The sequence below is a fragment of the Pterocles gutturalis genome, unplaced genomic scaffold, assembly GCF_000699245.1.
Source record: "Pterocles gutturalis isolate BGI_N339 unplaced genomic scaffold, ASM69924v1 scaffold11724, whole genome shotgun sequence".
NCBI classification, from domain to species: domain Eukaryota; kingdom Metazoa; phylum Chordata; class Aves; order Pterocliformes; family Pteroclidae; genus Pterocles; species Pterocles gutturalis.
Genome location: NW_010128302.1, coordinates 5,534 through 25,666, shown reverse-complemented (window position 1 = coordinate 25,666; position 20,133 = coordinate 5,534). Strand labels below are relative to the sequence as shown.

At 50.1% G+C, this 20,133-nt stretch overlaps 1 protein-coding gene across 1 annotated transcript; it reads right to left on the bottom strand.

The window, feature by feature from the left end:
- Positions 1–3,471: 3,471 nt before the first annotated feature.
- MICALL2 (MICAL-like 2) lies at positions 3,472–19,772 on the bottom strand (the record flags this gene model as incomplete). The annotated part of the gene is made up of 16 exons (XM_010079577.1): positions 3,472–3,569; positions 3,665–3,711; positions 4,656–4,770; positions 5,066–5,139; positions 5,510–5,600; positions 6,181–6,304; positions 6,812–6,867; positions 9,522–9,671; positions 10,203–10,318; positions 10,638–10,713; positions 11,151–11,326; positions 11,536–12,228; positions 12,614–12,737; positions 13,407–13,565; positions 16,031–16,172; positions 19,724–19,772. Coding segments are annotated over 16 exons (2,290 nt in total), but the record flags the coding sequence as incomplete, so codon positions are not given.
- Between the last annotated feature and the right edge of the window lie 361 nt (positions 19,773–20,133).

Here is a 20,133-nt window from a genome sequence, read left to right as displayed (position 1 = left end):
CCGCCCCCACGCTCCCTTCCTCCCCGTGCCTACTGCAGATCAGCTTCTTCCTTGGATGAAGAGGGAGACGATGAAAGCCAATTTCCCTTTGTGCTCATGGCGAATAATTTGGAGAATTCCCCTTGTTTACTCAGAACTGTTAATGATGCGTCAGAAATTACCTTCGAGATTGTAATTAAAGAAAACGGCAGAAGAGAGAGAGAGAGAGAGATACACACACGCACACACACACACAGCCTCATCACAGCTTCATCGGTAAGTCTTGAAGCACTGGAGCAGACAGCAGCCTCCCTGTCACCCCAAGCCCCTGCAGAAGGGCCCCCAAGAGCCTCCTAAATGGCAGAGACTCAGGGGTGCAGCCCCCAGGCCCCACACAGCCCCCACACTCCTCTTCAGCCACAAAGAAAGCAGCAGCAGCACCACACCGGGTATCCAGGAGCCAGTGAGGCCACAAACACAACCAGAGACCCACAAGAAATGAGTGGGAAGCTCAGCCCCCTTAAAACCATTTTGGAAGTGGAGCAGGTAACCTAGAAGAGTAATTAAGCTCTCAGTCATCACTGAAACTCAGCCACCCATATGCATGCAGCAATGGATCAGTCAACCCCCTGCCAGCCTGACCTCTGGGCTTGGCATCTGATGGGGCCGGAGCAGAGCACAAACATTCCTTTCCCGCAGAGAACAGAGAGGAATTGGATTCCTGTTTGGTTACAGGAGGGTGCCTGGATTGCCTAATTATTATGAGGTGACCACCACGGAGAAGTAGCCGAGTGCTGGTTTCCCAACACCTCTGTCCCTGCTCAGTCCCAAGGCCAAATCCTCCTGCTTTGCCTCCTGGAGCACTTCCATGGGGCGAGCAAAGCTGCTTGCACAGGGAGAGCAAACGGGAGTCAGGCGGGGGAATCTGCTCAGCTGAAAGCAGCCAGCTGGAAAAAAGCCGTTCCCTTTCTCCACCTTAGCCAACGGCTTAGCTCGTCTAGGGCTCATTTCAAGCCTTGGATTAGGAGAGTGGTGGAAATGCAAATCCCATGAGTCCCAAATTCAAGGCAGAGGAAGGAGGAACAAGCTGGATTGTCTTCGCATTCACAACCAGTGGCAGTCTGGGCGTGCAGGCGCTGTGGGGCTGGGCAGGCTGTACGGAGTTTGGTATCTGTAGACCCTGGCCATGAGCAGGTAGCGCCTCCATCAGTACACACAAGAGTTTGGGTCTCTGGGCAGGATCAGTCTGGATCACTACTCCGCTACTTATCTGCTCATCTCTGATGAAGAAACAGTTGAGGTCAATCTTTGAGTCAGCTTCACACCAGCCCATGGCTGCCTCATGAAAGACACCCTACAGCAAGTCAAACCGTGCTGCCACTGCCACTGCAGGGCCCCAGGGGCTGTATTTAAGCACCTTGTGATAGTGTTCCTGTGCAGACCCAGCTCCTGCCTGCCTTAAGATGGGCAAAAGTTAAACCGCCCCATGTCTCCCAGAGAGGGAAGGACTGGGTGAGTTTGAACAATGCTGCAACCCCCAAATCCATAGACTAAACTTCTCAAGGCTGGGGAATCTGAGCCTGAAAAGACGAAAGCCCAGCAATAATGACAGACTGGGGTAGCTGTGGGAGGGGGTATTTCTCTCCTTCAGCAGAGGTGGTTTCAGCTCCCTCTCGGTCAGCTGGCAGTCACACAGGCAGGTTTAATTCTGGGGAATTGCTGCTAATGCCCAGATCTGGGAGAGGGGCTCTCCTTCCTCCCCTCATCTTTACACACAGCCCCAGGAAAGGAATTGCTTCCTGACAAGCAGACCAGGATGGCAAGGTACAGCATGACAGCATCCACGGTCAGCATGTCCGCCTTGGCCCTGCTGCTCTCCCACGACCCACAGCTGGTCTGCAAGCTCTGGGCAGAGAAGGTTCTCCATCACAGGCATGCCAATCTCCTGCTACCACCCACGGCTCCAGGCACTCCGGAATTATCACTGCTCGCAGCAACCACTGCAGCCCACACCCAGTAACCCACATCCAAACTCGTGCTGGGATGCTGAGATTTTCCCCAACAATTCTTTATTGGACAAAAGTATCTGCAGGTACAGGGTGACCCACCACATGTACACACATGGCACACGCTGGGGGCACCAGGAACCTCCTCGGGCACTTGGTACCTCCCCGACACCCCTGCGGTGCCCAGGGCTGCCTGGGACAGAGAGCCCCACTGCCACCTCGTGGGTAAGGGACGCATCGCCTCTGCTTTGCCACCGTGCACAGCGAGCAGCAAACCTCCTCCCGGCAGAATCCCAGACCCTGCTGGAGAAGAGGACCCGCAAAAACCTCAAATTAACCTGGTTTGGAGGGAGGAGGGAAGCACAAGGAAGTCCACACATACCACAGCTAGAGGCATCATGAATTATTCTGTTCCTTCCTTGCCCATCTCCATCCTTGCTCCCCAAATTGACTGGGCAGGGCAGGGTCTGGCTGTGGCACTCTGGACTGAGGGAAGACCAGAAGAACTCACTGCCAACAGCCCAGGATCTGCTCGTACTCTCCTGGTCCCAAGCTGAACCACAGCACCCCTTGAGGGCGCTGACTGTCCAGGGACAGAGCCTCAGGAATTGAAATGTTGGTCCCATGCAGAAAACTCATGGGTGAGGCAAACCCATTAACTCCCTTCCGCTCCCAGTTAGCACCAGGTTGTTAAAGGAAGACTTCTGTTCATTTTCAGCAGCATGGGCCACAGACAATGAAAACCCTGCTTCACTGTGCAGAGAAGCTACAAATCTCCCCCATAGAGGGAATGAAGCAGTGAGCAATCCCTCATGGCTTTGAGAAAGCAGCCTAAAGCAACTCCCAAAAGGAGATCTGGAAACAACCCCCTCTGGGTCTAGGGCATCCCACCTCACAGATATGGAGGTGGTTCTGCTCTCTGCCTGCCCCAGCTGCAGAGCCTGCAGCTCCAGTTTGCACTGGCATAGTAAGTGGAAGGCCCTCAATCTCCTGTGCCCCAAAGCACCTCCCTTCTCTGCAGCTCTGATGCTGGCCAGAGAGCCACAGCCAATGCAGAGAGGGAGCAAGGGAGGGAGAGCTGCCCTTCTGCAAACCAGCACAGTGTCCTTGGGACAGCCCTGCTGGCATGAATGGGGCATCGTGGGGCAATGCGCAGTGCCATGCTCCTGCATTCAGGACTGTGATGACCGGAGCAGTGGATGGGCAAACTGCAGTCTGCCCTCCTGAGTGGCCAACAAGGCTGAAGCCAGCTCTGAGCTGGATCCGAAGGAAAACAGTCTTATAAGCTGATTGTCTGGGAAAGATGTCCTTGGGCCCCATGCCAAGGCCAGAAGGGATTCACACTGTCCCTTTGGTCTGCAAACCTGCAGTCTCCATGCCACAGAGCAGAGAAGCCTCATCAAAGTCCTGCACAACTCCGGGAAAGCAGCAGTGAGGAAAGAACATCCCTTTGACATCCCTCTCTGGGCTGCTGGGTGAGGGAACATCACTCCTGTGCTTTACTCTTATTTTTCTGCTTCCATATTTTGGACAAGCGGAATTTGTTTTTCTTCTTCTCTGGCTCTTGGCTCTCAAGAGATCCATCTGCAGGAGAAGAAGCAGACACTAAGCAGGTTGAAACCCACAGACAGCCTCAGTGCCATCCAGTGCTGCTTTGGGGGACTAAAACGGGCCCTTACCCAACCTCTGGATCATGTCTGCCAACATCTGGTCCTCCTCCTGTTCTCTGTAATGGAATAGCATGGCATTAGAAAACTTTTGCTGTGCTTCATGACAACATGGTAGACACCAAAAAACATGTAAAGGCTACTGTTATTCTCCCGGTCAGAAATGACCAGCCTCCATAGCACACCCCGAGAAGGGTGCAGGAAAAAACCCAACAGTTAGAGGAGTCCTAGACACTAGCAAATTGCATCTGGTTCCCTTGACAGCAAGGGTCTGTGCGGGGATTTCCAGACCACGTCAGCCCAGCGCTGCAGCAAGGAGGCCCTTACCCAGCTGGCCTATGAATCATCCGAGTTCACGGAGTTATGAGACAACAGCACACCCGAGGAGGTGAATAAAGGTTGAGACACCTGTAGCCTGGGGTGCTGCAGAGGTGCTCATCGCAATCAGGGACAAGCACACTGTTGTCTCCTTGGGCCTGGGCAAGGCCAGAGGCAAAAGCCTGGGCACTATTGGAATCCTCAAGCTGGAGTCGATGCACTGAGGTCAAGAAACAGAGGCTGCTCTCAGCAACTGGAGGCACAAATCCATCTACTTGTAACAGCAGTCTTCCTTTGAACTTGGGGAGGATTCAACTCTCAGCTACAATTGCTCTTTCACTCGAAGCCAGGAATGCATTCACCTGCTGCAGCATGTTCCCAGAATCCTCCTGCAGCCCCCACGCTGCCTCCATCCTCTCCCTCTCTTCCCCATGCCTACCACATTTTCACAGCCCTTATGCTCAGAGCAGCATTAGCTTGAGAGAGCACTGAACATGGCTGTGGTCCTGATCTCAGCTTCTAACAGCTGCCAAGGAAGCAATGGCAGCAGCATTGAGGACAAGATGGTTGGTGACAGGTCACCACCCACCCCTCATGGAGCAGAAGCCCCTCCTGGGCAGCAGAGGAAGTACAATGGAAATCATCCCTCATGTTGGCTCATCTCCCACCACCTGAGGGCCCTCACCTGAGTCTGTCCTCATCCAGGCACTCCACAATATCATTCCGATCATTCACTGTGTTCAGGTATGACTCCAGTAGCTCCTTCTCTCGCTCCTTCTCCCTGGGTGTCTTCAGTTCCTCTGCACAAGACAAAGGAAGCCCATCTCACAGCTACAGGTGAGTACCTCCCTGCTGAGGCTCCTGCTTCCACCCTGCTCCAGCAAGTCCTTCTCACAGGCCCAAATTTTATTATCCTCATGCTCAGGGGCACATCCCCTCAGAAAGCACAGGTGCCCTGGATGTTAACCAGGAGTCTGCACCTGACAGCTGGACAAGAAACTGCAGTCCCTAGCAGTGTCATTCAGATCTGAAGGTCATCCCAGGTCTGGCACGCAGAGTGGAGGGCTCCATGCAGCCAGTGCAGCTGGTCCTTACCTGGCTTGCTCATGAGGTGTCGCAGCTCTGTCTCAATGTTCCACTGCTGCTCCTCCAGCTTCTGCTGTTTCATCCTGGAAGGAAGCACAGAAATGATGAGTTGCTGACCCTCCATGCCGCAGGGCTGGACCCTTCTCATATCATGCTAAAGCCTCATCTCTGCATTCCCAGCTGCCAGGGTAGGGGCTGGTGGATCAGGGGAAATCTTCCTCCATCACACTTGTGAGGTTTCCCTCCCGACAAGCTCATCACAGACCCTGGGTGCTCACCAGTGCTCAAAGGCCCGTCAGGATGCTGGCAGTTTTCCCAGCAGCATCCTCAAACCCTCCTCATCCCACCAATTGGCACATTATTTTTCTGGGCTGCGACGCTCCCTCTCCTTCACTGCTTACTGCTCACAGGTGAAGTGCACAAGCAGATGGGTGAATTTCTGGTTGTACTTACTTGTACATCAGCTCCGATTCCTGTCTGAGCAGCAGCTGTTTCTCATGGATCAGTCTGAACCAATCCACCATGAGAGCATCCTCGGACTCATCTGCAAAGGAGACAAAGGGCAAGACTCCTTCAGAAGCTGCATCAGGTCAGTCTCCCTGGCTCAAACACACAACCACGTGAGGGAGTGCCTAGGATAACTTATATGAGCCAGAGACAGCCTCAAGTGAAAACAGCTCATCTTTGGTACTCCTGGGTACAAGGGAAAGGATGCAGATCACTCCCTGCAGATTCAGGGAATATACTCTGCTACAGGGCACCCAGCTTATCTTCCACAACTCTGCCATTCTGAATGAAACCACTAAGCCCTCTGAAATGAGAGCTAGCTGGGACAGCCAGTCTGGCTTGGGATCCAAAAGCCAAATCAATAGCAGCCTTCCACTCCCAAAACTCCCTGATCCTCAGACAAATAAACACAAGACCTTGCTCAAACAATAGATTATGAAACAGACAGAGAAGGTTCAAAATTCCCAAGGCTTTATCTTGCTATACCAGGTACTTCTGGCAACCTGGTGTCTCACATGTAGCATGAGCTCCTAAAAACGGAACCAAGAATGTCCAGGGGTAGGACATGAGCCTCACACCTTCCCACCATAACAGAGCTGGCCCCTAGACTCCTTTACCTCCTTCGCAGCCACGCAGCTGCTTCTCCAGATCCACTCCTTTCAATTCCAGCTCATCCAGCTGTTTCTCAATGTCACGCACCTTCTCCTGGATTTTCTCCTCAGGAAGGTAGTCTGGGTGAAGCTAGGAAAACAAAGGTAGGATGAAATACAGCTCAGTGCCCTCAGACTGCCTGCTCAGGACACAGCCCCAACAGAGCTGGGAAATTACGTAAGGAGCCCAGCTGCAGAGCCATGTTTTGGAATGGCCAAGTCAGCAGAAACACAGAGCTGGCTGCTCATAACAGAGCAGTGGCCACTGCCACATTACAGCGCTGTGATACATTCGCTGTGAGTGACAACATCTACCCACACTTCTCAATCAGCAGACATCCCCCTTCTTTGCTGGGGAATGCAACATCTATCAGAATTTTGTTTGGCTCTCTCTTATTTCAGCTTCTGTTGTCCCCCCCACATGAGAGGTAACTGGCAGTCTCTCCATCTTGCCTCTGCCCCAGAGCCCTTCACCCTTCCCATGGGAATTCAAGTAAACCCTCCCAATAAAACAAACTGAGATATATCTGGGCAAGCACTCCAGCAGTACACCCAGCAATCCCTGCCTGTGCCCAGTACACCTGGTTTGCAGCCATACCTTGGTTGGGGACACCACTTCAGGGCTCTTGATGCTTTTTGGAACAGAGGGTTTGACTAGAAGGGAGAAAAAAAAAATCACCACAACAAACTGTAAATATTTTTGTGGTGTGGGACAGTGCCTATACCACCAGAGAGCACAACAGGTCCCTGCCACAGAACAGGGCAGTGACGACACGTGTGCACTGACACACTAGACTAAAGTGAGAGATGTGTCTGCAGGAATGAGCAGAGACTGATTTACTCCTCGTGGCTGGACACTCAGATATCCTCTGGTCACAGGGTGCTGCTTGCATCCCTGGGGCACAGACAGTCACCTAACTCAGGTTTTGACTTGGGAGCTTGCACCTGAGAATACTGACTTCCACGTTCATTCACTATCTTGTAAAAACTCAAAGGTATTTATTGTGCCAAAGGCCACCCCCTGTCTCAAGCTTCCAAATTACAGAATAGAAATATTGGGTTACTGCCACAGGAAACACCAAGATATACTTAAAAATGCCCCTCTAGTGCTCTTGTACAAAGAAGTACTGGTAAATACTGATGAAACAAAGATGGTCTAGGGGACGTTAGCATAGGTCTCAGGAAACTAAGGTTCAATTCCTTCCACAAAACACTTCCTAGGTGAGAAGTCCCTTAGGCCCCACTACACAGCGTTATTTAGGCCCTGGACACCTATTAAAATCAATCCTTAAGCAATGTGTATTTGCTCCTCTGTGCCTCAGCTTCCTCTGCCCAACTGTGCTGCAAGGATAACTACAGAAGAGTGTGAGGTATTGGGATACCCGTGGGGCTGGGCTGGATAATTACCACAGAGAAAGAACAGAGGCTTACGTGGATGACGTGATAGGAAGAAAAACTCTAGTATCGAAAGAGCAGGGCTGTAAGAAAGGCAGCAGCGGTGCAGGCTCCGCGCACACAAGGAGAAAGACAGGACAGACAGAATAGGGGAGCCCCCCGGGAGTGTCTGGCAATTGGTGCTGACTCGAAGAAGAGCTCAAGGACAGCTCTCCAATTGCCCAGCCCTTGCTCTATTGTGTTTTCTAGGAAGAGTGCAGAAGGAGAAGATGCTGGATGTGGCAATCAGCTGTGTTGTCCCTGCACTGCTGGCCTCTGTCAGTGTAACTCTTCCCTCTGGATAATGCTGGTTTACCACTCTGTACACTACCTGCGACTTGTACTTCTCCTAAAGGTTCCTCCAAGAGGGACCTGGCCTGTCACAAGCAGTTTGCTGCTGCTGCCCGAGGAACACCTCCCTCTCCCCGCTCAGCCCTGCATCTCCAGGCTCCTCCTGGGTGACTCTGCAGCATCTCCAACCGCGGCAGAACGCTGATCAGGAGAAGGCCAAGGTCACTGGAGGGAAACAGCTAGTAAAACGATACTCCTGACCAGTTCAGGGTCTGATACCTTCAAGTTCTGTCTTGACAGACACAGCACGGGCTGGCTGCTTGCCTGCCAACTGGAACTAGGTCAGTTGGCAAGAAAACCCTGGAGCCTCCTTTCTCAACAGAAAACACTGCCTAGGCCAAAGAAAACTAATGATCTACAGAAGCGCTCACCATCCACAGCCCCTCGCAACACACATGGGATTAAGGGCAGGAACGGTAGCTGACTGCTCACAGCAGCTCTCTGAGTGCTGAGGCAGAGACTTACACAAAGGGGCAATAAGTCTGTCCTTCATCCCCAGGCTGCCAAGTGACAGCAGGAAGAGAACAGCCTTTCAGATGGCAGATTCGCATATGTGAAATATGGGGAAGCTGCCCATAGCAGGCACTCCCCAACAGTAAACACTAAGCTTCAGAAAGATATAAAACCAGCCTCCCTTATCTTAACAGCTCACTTCCTGGAAAGATGTAATGCTGAGCCTTGTGGCCGAGTCTGAGGAAAAAGGAGACGGAAAGTTTTGAGAAAATGATGGCAGTGGAAGCATGCTAGACTTTTAAAATAGACAACACAATTGGAGTTTGAATGCTTTGTATCTGTCAGAGGTGCATGCGAAGGACAATGCTCGAAACAGCTAACAAATACTAAAGCATCAGGCCACTGAACCACTGGGACCCATCCTGCTTGCTCCGAGACAAAGATCAGAGTCAGGGCTGAGCCCTGTTGTGAGGACCTTCTAGACCAAACAGTGAAAGGGGAGAACAAACAAGCTGAGCAAACAGGACAGCAGCAAACATCAGGTTAGTTCCTAGAAATTTAATTTGCATTGTGGTGGGATATGTAGGAGCAAGGACAACTGGGCAAAAGAGGAGAGGTACAGAGTAAAGCTGTGGTTGAACATACAGGAGAAAGAAACTGGATTAAGGGTAGGGACAAACTGGTCAGAACTGGTCAGGACATCTTTGAAAGTCCAAGAAGCAGCAGCCTTGGCTGCTGCTACCATGGGTCCTGCCAGTTGGAGTCTCTGGCTGACAGTTCTCTGCATTCCTTTCATTTCCCAAAGCCACACAACTGGAGAGGAACAGAGACATCAACTAGATCCCAGTTCCCCAAATTAGGAGATGGTCCTCTTCATAGCTTTGAGTCTAAAGAATGACAAGGCAGTGACCTTGACAACAAAAATTCATGACACAGATTCTTCCCCCATGACAAGAGCCACTGGCCTAGCCCCAGAAAACTCGGGGACATATGTCCCATACTGACCGCTCAGGCTGTCCCCTGACAGTGCAGTGGAGAGAGTGCCTCTAAGCAGGCAAAAGAGACCTTACATGTGGTCGTGCTTTTCTTCAACTGGTTGCCCTCTTCCTCCTTCTTGGCAGATCCCACAGGGTCTTCCCAGCCTTGCTGTGAATTCTGACAGCTCCTGATAAGATCTGAGCTGGGGATCAACTTCTTCTTCACGAATCCACCAGATGAACCTGGATTAAGAAGCACAGACAGGTTGTGGGTGCAAATTTTCAACCCTCAGCTCATAAAAATCCCTTTATTGCCCAGCTTCTCTGGCACTCACCACTAACCACCTTCTTTCTAGTCCTATCTCTTGATGATAGTGAAGGGCACAAGCCCAAAGGAAACGGAGAGAAACCACTGATAACAAGGCCAGAGTATGAGAGAAGGCTGGAGGAGAAGAATAAACTGTTGGGAACCATCACCAATATTTCTCACCATTACACATTTACACAAGAAAGAGTAAGTGAAATCTTGCTGGCTGTCTTGCAGAAGAAGGGCACCCCGTGAAAACCAAGTCCCTCTCCTTGGAGAAGGATGGCTCTCCAGATAAAGGCACCAGAGGGACTCCAAATAAAGGGCCAGAGCAGATGCAGAGAGCAAAAAATCCCTGAAAGTAAAGCACAGTCCCTGCCAACATGCTCCTTGTATGTGCCTTGCAGCACTAATGCCTGTCCCCTGCCTGACTAGCAAAATGAAGGCAAAGCTTATATCCTTCATACCAGAGTCCTGCTTTGCTGATGGGACAACTAATGGACTTGGCTTTGTCTCCTTGTGTGCTGGGCTCCCTGTTCCCACCTGGCAGTTATCGGCAGGTTTCTTAGAGCCACCTTGGTCTCTGCAAAGAAGAAAGACAAAGGTAGGAAACCATCCCTCTTGCAGAAAGGACCACAGGAAGTGTTCTGGACATCCTGGGTAGGATTCTCCATCCAGGATGGTCACACTTTTCTAATCAGAGTCCAGCAATTTGAAATATGCTTTCTCTCCCAAGAAATTAAAGCTTTTGTGTCTTCCATCAAATTGTTAAAAACAGAAGCATTAAAACACAGGAGGTCTTCCCGCCTATGTGCCCACAAACCTGCAGCAATAAACACAGCTGCAGACATGGATGTCCCCCTTCACTTGTCACAGAGACCCATCGGCTCCAAGATACTCACTTGTTGGCTACAGGCTTCAACAGAGATCTCCACTCCGCTGGGCTCTCAGACTTGTCTTCACCAACATTCACGCTTCCTAAAGGAAGGGACATAGCAAGATAATATCAGATCCAATAAAAAGAAACAAGCCAGATTAGTGTCTCAGGAGGATCTTAGGAGATAAGCCATGACTGGGGAAGATCCTATGATGTCACTGCAGCAAACCAGCACCAGTTCAACAAGTTTAACATGGACAGGTTCACATACAATAGGGAGTAAATAACCTTGGTGGCATTTTGCCCCTTTTGGCTCAAATGCTTTAAACTTTATGCAGCTACAGAAAAACAGTCATGGTGTAAATGAACAGGCGTGTTCAACAGCAATGTAACACAAACAGCTCAGATCTCAGAGATGTGGTGGTATGGACAGAAAGTACAGGAGTCACTGCCACATTCATTGTACTGGACCTAGAGAAAGGCATAAAATTAGCACGCTGTGTCCAAGCAGAGCTGTACATGAATCAGTCACCCTCACCTTTGATGCCTTTCGACTCTGGCTTGTGCACAGAGTCAACAGGTTTGCTGGCAGCCTGGCTCCTGGGCAGAGGGTCTGTAATCTTCTCCTGTTTTAGTGCTGTGTTGCCTGTTTTGTTGGGCTGTGCTTCTGGAGCTGGACTCTGCCATTTAGAACTGGTGGGAGAAAACTTGCCACTGCAAAAGAGAACAACCTAGTAAGTCTTTTCAAAAAGACAGACCTTTTTATTGCCCTCTGTTCCAAAGACTTGGATGAGTCCCTCTGCATGTCTTTAAATCTCAGCCACAAAAGCAGTCAGGGAAAAGGGAAGAAAGACACAGGGATTTCTCCATGTTATTCCAACGGTCATCCTGGGAGTAAAAAGGGAAGGAGAAATAGCACTTACCTGCTGGATGCTGAGGAGCCAGTGGAACTGAGTTCTCCTGGCCTCTTTGGAGAGGTGTGTGATCCAGCCAGAGCCTTTATAATACGGTGACGTGCCTGATCCTTCTCAGCATTCACTGGACTGACCTCAGTAGTGGTTCTGGCAGAGACAGTTTTACCAGGGGCAGAGACAGTTTTACCAGGGCCATGAGAAGAAGGGACTTGTTTTTTAGCATCAGAGGTTTTATTGCTGGAGGACTCTAATGACCGAAAAAAATTTTCTCGGGCTTGCTGTGTTTTTGTTGTGGAGGTTGTCCAAGAAGGCCCTGATGGAGTACCTTCACGGTGACCTGTTTTATTTACCACCGGGGTACCTTTGCAGTCTTCCAATTTATTTATAGCTGAAGAGGACCATGGAGTATTTACACTTCTGAAGCCAGAGCTTCCAGAAGATGAAACAGATGACTTGGGTGAATTAGCAAGGCCTTCCTGGCTGGGTTTCTTCAACACCTGCTCCGGTTTCTTGGGTTCTGCTGCTTTCTGGAATGCCTTGGCAGTGGTAGGGGCTGGGGTGGTCTCAGGTTTGCTCACGGTGCTGCGGAGACCAGAGATCTGGACGTTGTCTGGTTGCTGGTGGCTGGTACAGATGAATGTACCGGGCTCAGGACCAGCTTTGTAGCTTCCAGGAAGAAGCACATTCCAACACTGCCTGCACCTGTAGATACAAAAGTCTCAGAAAACATCCTCCAGAGCACTGGGAGGCCATCGACACACAGCTGAGAGTACAGGCACAATTCCACTGCCAGCACAGGGAGGGTAAAGGTACCACACTGTCACTGAGCAGACCCTGTGTGCACATTCCTCAGGTACCAAAACCGGAGCTGACAGCATGGCCTGGAGTAGGAAAGGTGCGGATGAAAACAGACTCATGCAAAGAGTTTCCTGTATGCACAGGTCAAGAGCAGACCGAGGCTGCCTCCACTCTGACAAAAATGTCCTCCAACACCTTGAGTGCCTCACACCACTCTCCCTCCAGCCCCAAAGGAATGAGGCTGCCCCTCTGTAACCCACAGGCCTGTGCCCCCTTTGAAGAGCTGTACCTGAAGCAGTTCCTGTGATAGAGCTTCCCATCGACCAAGTAGCGCTGCACCAGGTGTACATGGTTCCCGCAGATCCCACAGCTGCTGCTAGGGATGTTCCCACTCTCTGCCAGGACCCCTTTCTGTGGGGAGAAGCAGCGGGTGAGCAGGCAGCACCGTGGCCCTGCATACAGCTACCAATCTCCCAGGTGGGCGAATATTTGACATGCGTGGCCAGTTGGTTAGGACAGAGAAGTGATAACTAGAAAACCCCTGCTCCCACTAACCCCGTGTTCATATGAAGCAGACCAGCTCTCAGGAGGATAGAGTGAGGGGAACTTGTTCCCACAAAGCCAGAGGACCACAGTGTTTTGTCTGTCTGTGGGAAACTGAAGTGCAAAGGTCTCTCATTTGAATTAGCTGGGAAAGGTCCCTACCCTTGTGAGAGAGAAGCTTCTTTTCTTCCACCCTGTTTTTGTCCCTACTCTGCTTTGAAACTGTTTCCAATAATTTAATCAATGTTTTCTAGCAAAAATAATATATTATGTTAAAAATCTCCATCCCCGAGACCTAGGAACAGCATAGCCATGTCCTAAGACACTCCTGTCCTCTTCACCACTAGATAAATCCCAGCCAACTGATGGTTTTCCAATTACTTCCACCAGAATCTGTGCAGTAACCAGATCTCTGTATTAAATCCCCCATAATGAGAAAGTTTAGGGACTGAGTCCTTACCACTGGGAGCCCTGAACTAGCATAATACTCCTTAGATCACTGAACAGATTTAAAGTATAAAAAACACCCCAAAACCCATTTCTTACCAAAGAGGTCTCTTTTGGCTTAGCTCTGGCTGGTGGGTGGGCAGGAGGTAGTTTTGGAGGCACTGGCTTAGGAAGCTCTGAAACAGCTTTCTTTCCAAGAGGCTGCTCCTGAGGTTCGGAGGAAGGACGCTTGATTCCAGCCATGCCTCCAACTGTAAGAAAGGAAGATTTTAAGTAAGGTAACATAAGGAAAATTCACGAGCTCAGGAATCATTTACAATATAAGAGGATCCAGAGTGCCTGATGGATAACATGTAAAGCATACAAGGAGACACAGGCTTCCTTCACAAGCACTTCTGTGGTGGAGTGAGGGGCAAGAGGTGAGAAGAGAATTTTACCAATATATGCTGGAATCATCTGGTAGCTGCGACTCCTGATTTTTTTTCTTCTCAGAGAATTCCATGGACGGGAATGAAAAAGTGGAAAAATACAAAACACCATCAGTCAGTGGTGCGAACAAGACCTTGGGTCTGCACCTGGCCTAGAGTTTTGCTAGAATTGATCGCCACTGAAACAGGCACTGCTGTAGGTATTACAGCCAAGGAACTGAAGCACAGAGGGTTTGCTTCACGCAAGTTGCTGTGCTCCAGACCTCCTACACACCCTGAACCTTCACTGCTGTGGGCGTCCACCCCACATCCCAGCTGGGACTCTCACAGAGCAAACTGGCTTGTCGGACGCAGAAATGACCACTAAAAATGGGTAATTCTATGACAGAGACTTGGAGGTGCCATGGTGGTGCTGATGCAGAAACTAAGAGAACTTGCCTCAAGAAGCCTGTAAATGCCCAATCCTCTTCTTTCCAAACGAAAGAGAAACCCTCTAAATTCACAACCAGCAGAGGGAAGAAAAACGCAAACACATTTCAAACAAGGAAATCACTCCCCATGCCCTGAGAAGTGCAGGGAGGCTTCCCTGGGAAATAAGGCTTCATGCACAGTTTCTACAGACAAGACTCCTCATCTGTCTCACATGGATGTTATTTTTGCGCAACTTCCTCTTCTAAATGAGACGTCTCTGTGTTCCTTGTGGGATATTTGAGCCACAGCTTCACTTTAAGAGCAACCAATTAAATGACCACCTGTCTGAAAAGAGATTATACCCTTCTCAGTAAACACAGAGGGAGTCTGGGCAGGGTGCAGGGAGCAGAGAAGCAGCCCAGTTCCCAGAAGTCTTCTCTCAATAAAGCCAGCTATCCAAATAAACACCCAGGGTTCTTTTACTGCAGCGACCAGTGGACTGGTGACAGCAGACCCAATAAACAGTTTAGGCTCAGGCTGCCCCCTCACTTCCCACTTATGCCATTTATCGAGTTCTCAAAGTCCAGCACAAAGGTGGGTGGTGTCAGCTCTCCTCTTTTGTAAACACCTGACCTCAATAAAATATTGGCCACTGGCCCTCTCTGCATCCTGCGTATTTCACGGTCCTGCTGGAGCCCATTTGAAGGGCACGACTATGGTATTAGGAGTCTGCTCGGTGTCAGAGGGCAGACCCCCGGCTGGGCTCATTTTCAGATACACACATTCACCCCAGCAACAGGAATGCAACCAGAGCATTTTGTGGGACACTAGAGAGTATAAAAATGTGCTGTGCTTGATGACGTGGTAGGCAAGACACTATGGGGGAGGGAGTAAAGACCCCAAACTGACCCAGATTCCCACCACTTGGCACAAACAGGCAGGAATTTGTTTTACTTCAGTCAGAATGGTTTTAAAACAAGAACTAAAAAACAAAGGGGGGAAGGGAAGAGGTTGTGGAGGGAGAGAAAGCATGCTTAAATTTATAAAGGGGAGGAGAAGGGGGAAGAGTTTAGATATTAAAGGCAGCTTTCAGAGTGAATTGTGCTTTCTTTCCGAGATGTAGGACATTTTCACTACATATCTGTCTTCTCAATCTAGATTCACCTTAACCAATTAAGTCAATCATGTCCCACTTTCTAAAGTTTCCTCTGGAGGAACCTGTGAAATTGGTTTATCATAATATTTCACTTCGTATGAGCTTAAAGCCAAATATAAACCAAGTCTACAATAATGCTCCTGTGAGCCCAGCTAAACTCTTCAGTACATGGATATAATGCCTTGGCAGCTCTGTGGCCTGTTTTATGTTTGAAAGAATTGACATCACAGTTATGCCAGTTAAGGGGTTCATTTTCTTCTGCTTCCTTATACCAGTACTGCTGTGCTGAACAAGCCCTACCATGGCTGCTGCTCCATTGGCACAGCCTCACAGACGAGCTCAGCCTTGTCAGACTCCATGCTCTCACCAGCCCTCCAGTGTGGCAAAGACTGGAGCAGGGATGGAGGTGCTTGAGAAAGGAAAGCTGAGGTGGGGACCATGGAGGGGAACCTTCACTGCTCCTGTCTGGCTGAATCATAAGAAATTTTAGATTGTATATTAAGTTTTAAAGCATTAAAGACAAGGCATGGCCCTGTGCCCTTCCAAAAAGCACCGGTGCCACTGTAGGCCAGCATGTAATGAGTTCAGATCCTCCACTGAAATAGTTCTGGTACCAAAAGGCCTCCGTGCAGTCTATTTCACTTTTGCAAGCTTGTTAGGAGGCAAAAGAAAGCACAAAATTAAGCCCAAATCCTTCTGACCCCTCCAGGGAATTACTTACTAGGAGACCGTCCATGGAAGTAGTTATAATACTGGGAAACGTAGGTGAGGATGCTCAACCGGTCAGGTACCTTCAGAGCAACCATATCCTCTGCATCCAGCAAGGCTGGGATCCCCAGCTCCTCCTCCGCCACTCGAAATGCCTAGAGAAGAAAGAAAGAAAAAAAAAAAGGGGGTTTTTTTCCAGCCCAGGCAGCAGAGCCACTCCTCATCAGAAGTAAGAAACATCCCTGCAAACAGCCCCGCTTGAATAATAACTCTACCGGGGAACAGCTGCACCAGTTTAACTCCTACATCGTACGTCCGTTACAGAAACCAATGGAGTCATGGCTTCCAGCCACCACGTTGAGAAATTCAGGCAGTGAGCCAAAAATCTGGCCTGGCAAGCTGGCCATAGCTCACCGCACAGGAACTCACCTGGGCTTCCCCTGCTCTTCCTCCAGCCTGCCTCTATCTGGATATGCACAGCTGCGGAGAGCCAGGCCTGGCAGAAGGGGATGTGTCAGTCCAGGCTGGCAGACTCGCTTCCAGGCTCCCAGCCCAGCCTGGAGAGCTCCCCAGTTAACGGTGCGCTGGTAGGTGTTTGCACGCAGCTTTCTATTTCCAAGTGCTGTGCAAATGTTAATGCTTCCTGCCTGCTGCCTGCTCCTCTCCATCTGAAAAAGGGGAAATCTTGGGCTGCAGGATGGAGCTATCTCTCTCTCCCAGACTAGAGGGAGAAGAGAGGAATAATGCAGAAGAATTCCTGGTACCTATCTCCTTCCAGCTTAACCATTTCCATGCTGCCTAACATGTATTTAGGGCAAATATTCCTCTTTGTGCTCCTCTCTGCTTTGAAACTGCAGGATCAAAGTAAAGGATGGAAAAGCTATTTTCTTTTCCGTCTGAACAAGAGCCTTTGCTGGAGGACAAAAAAAAAGCAGCATCCATAAAGCACCTTTGCCCTTGCTCAACTCAGTGTAGGGCTTTTACTAAGGACTTTCTCCAGTCCTTTTCCTTTCTGGCTTATAGGAAAAAATCCTTTCCCTCCTGCTTTGGAGCATCCCCTTTGAAATGCAAACACAGCAAAGGAAAAGAGCACTCGCAGAAGCAGAGGTACAAGAAAGGCTACTTCTGAACCCCACAGTGAAAGGGTTAAAGAAAGACTCGAACACATTAAAATCCTCCACATCTGACCTCTGGCACAGACACACAACAGTGTTGGTGTACAAGCCAACTATTCCTGCTTAGAAGAAACAAACAGCCATTATTTTTTAGCAGGATAATTACCATTTTTTTCCATTGGGTATCCCAGTAAAAATGTAACTGAGCTGACATTAAGCACGCCTTCAGCCAGTTACCTCCAGCCACGTCATTCCAGCTGCCAGCCCAGCGTGGCACCCGCCTGTCTCCTAACCTGGTACTTAATATATCCTTCAGAGTGTTCCCCATTGCACTGGGGAACTGGTCTGACCAGTGGAGTTTTCTTTCTGGACATTCCCGGTGTGCAGTCTAGCGGGAACACGGGCCGTGCCACCTCCTGCCAGACCGTGCCATGGCTGAGACCAGTGCAACAAGCACAGAACAAGCACAAGGGGCTGCCTGGACCACAGAGTAGGATGCTCTATGCACACAACTGGTTCAGCCAGAACCAGGTGAGCAAAGCAGAGAGCAGCATTAGGATGTAGTGTCCTGTGTGGCTTCAGCATCCTTGTGTTCCTGGGAACTGCTCTTGCCTGAAGATCCAACAAGATCACCACCTAACATGGCCCCATCGCCCTTCTCCTCTACCTGCCTGCCCGGGCTGGCCTGTAAAGAAGCAACACGTTATTTCTGCATAACATTTTCCATCAGCACAGTTCCAAGTGCTTTATGAAGAAGGTAAGTGCCACAGCTCCCACCTGCACAGAGGTGGCAAAGGCTCGAAGCTGTCTGAGCCTCTTGACCCGCCCCCCCCCCCCCCCAGCCACTAGCACTGAAATAACTGGATCCAAGGCGTCTTGGATCTCTTTTCTCCTCTTAAAATAATTTTGAAATCTTCAGAAAAAAATGCTACCAACTGAAATTTTTCAAGGGTTTGGGCTTGGTTTTTTTTGGCACTTGAGAAGTGACACAATTTGCAGTCCAGACAAGACTTTTTTAGTTGAATAATACAGCCCCTGAAAAGAAGTTATTGCATAGTGAGGCATCAAGGAGGGTCTGAACAACAGCAGAAGAACAGCGCTAGGAGAAATTAGACCCACTCATATCCTAAGGGCAGCCAGAGGAAGAAAGTGCAGGAGCTGGGATGGAGAGCAGTCCGAGGGGGGAGGTGAGGCCAGGAGCCCACAGAGAGACGGAGGGGTCAGCCCCCCTCACGGCAAAGCCAAGGCAGCAGGATATCAGCAGTGAAAGGGCAACGCAGACAAGTCATTCTACAGCAGGTGGAAAAAAAGAAGAGAGAGCAAAATAAAGGACACAAAAGAAATTAAGAAATGGAGGGAGGAGTGGGGGGAGCAACACAGGCTGTGACAAAGGAAGGGAGCAGATCTTTTTATGAGAGGCACAAAGAAGCTTTTCATTAATAAAAGCAGTGGAGGCAGCTCATACAGCTCATTTCCCAGAGACAAGCAAAGCTGCCAGCAGAGCAGACACCATCAGCCGGGCCGGGGAAGGAGCAACACTCGGGGCTTCCCAGCACCCCGCCTGGGATGAGCGTCCGTGGCAGAGAGGCCCTGATCCCTGCCAAATACCAAACCTCAAGGGCACACTCATTTGGTCTGAACCTCACCTAGACGAGAGGAACACACAGGGCTGAACCCCAGAAAGCGTGAATAACGGGTCACATACTGCAGCACCAGTGTGGGGAGAGGGGGGTCCATGAACATGGCCAGGACCAAAGGGGAGCAGGAGCTAAGGAGCGTGGGGAGAGGAGTTCAGCTCTCCTGGAGGCAAGGACCACCTCAGATGGCTCACTGCATCAGAGGATGTCATTCCTCCAGTCCAGACAAGAGTAAGCTGCCGTAGTTCGTTCACATCCCGAGTTTCTGACAAGCAGCCCCATGAAGCTGTGTGGAGTGATGCCAAGGGAAAAAAAGCATTTTAATCCCCTGCTTCTCTCTTTGCGAGGGAGAGAGGGAGGAAAAAATCCTTCTTTGGAGCAATAAGTCCATGCTTGAATCCAGTGCAGGAGGGGGTTGGCCTGCCCTGCTTCTACTTTCTTCATGGAGAGAACAAGAGAAACCCAAATCCCACCATGGAGTGAAGTGTCCAGGCAGGATGAGGTTTTAGGACATCTCCACCTTCCAGCAGCCTTCCTCCCCTGCACCGTCAGTGAGCAGAGGCGGGGGGAGACTCCTTACGCTTCCCCTCTGACATCAGCCACCTCCCAGCTCCCACTCCATCCCTCAGGAGCATCACATACTCAACATGTACATGCCCATGTCTTGATGTCCAGCATCTCTGTTCAAGTTCCTGCTGCCACAGGACACCCTGGACACCGGCATTGCTGTACAGCCACTAAAGAAGTGCGAGCACTCTGAGCGTGCTTTCAAGCGGCCAGCAAGCCTAGACATTGCTGTTCAAATCAGAAGGTTGGACGCATGCAGAGTAAGGCTAAGGATTTGAATATGGTACACTCTGCACACTGCACCTGCAGGGTTTCTGTCGCTAAACCACATAAGCAAGGTGCCAGGTCATAAACTAGACCGAAAGTAAAACATTAAAAGTCACTTACCAACTTGTTGTTCTCATACACGTTTTCTTTACTGAGGGAGTTGAAGTTTCTGAAATACAGAAAGAAAAGAAAAATCTCGGGTTGGTGGTGTAGAGCAAACTGCTTCACCTCCAGCTTCTCAAACCTCTCTGAGTCTCACCAGTTCAGGGGACAGAGCACCTCCTCCCACCCTGCCTTCTCAGAAGACACTCTGGAGAGAATGCCTGCCAGACAGATTTGCAACACTGTCTCCCTGGAATTACTTTCCAAACAGTCGCATCCATGCTTTTCTCCCATCTTGCAAGTTGTCTCCACACAGAGAGACCTCAACTCCAAGGAGGTGTGGATCCTTCCGACGCCACATGTATCACACGCTTCTCCGACACACTTGTATCCTCCAATCTCAGAAGCTGCTGGTTCCACCAGCACAC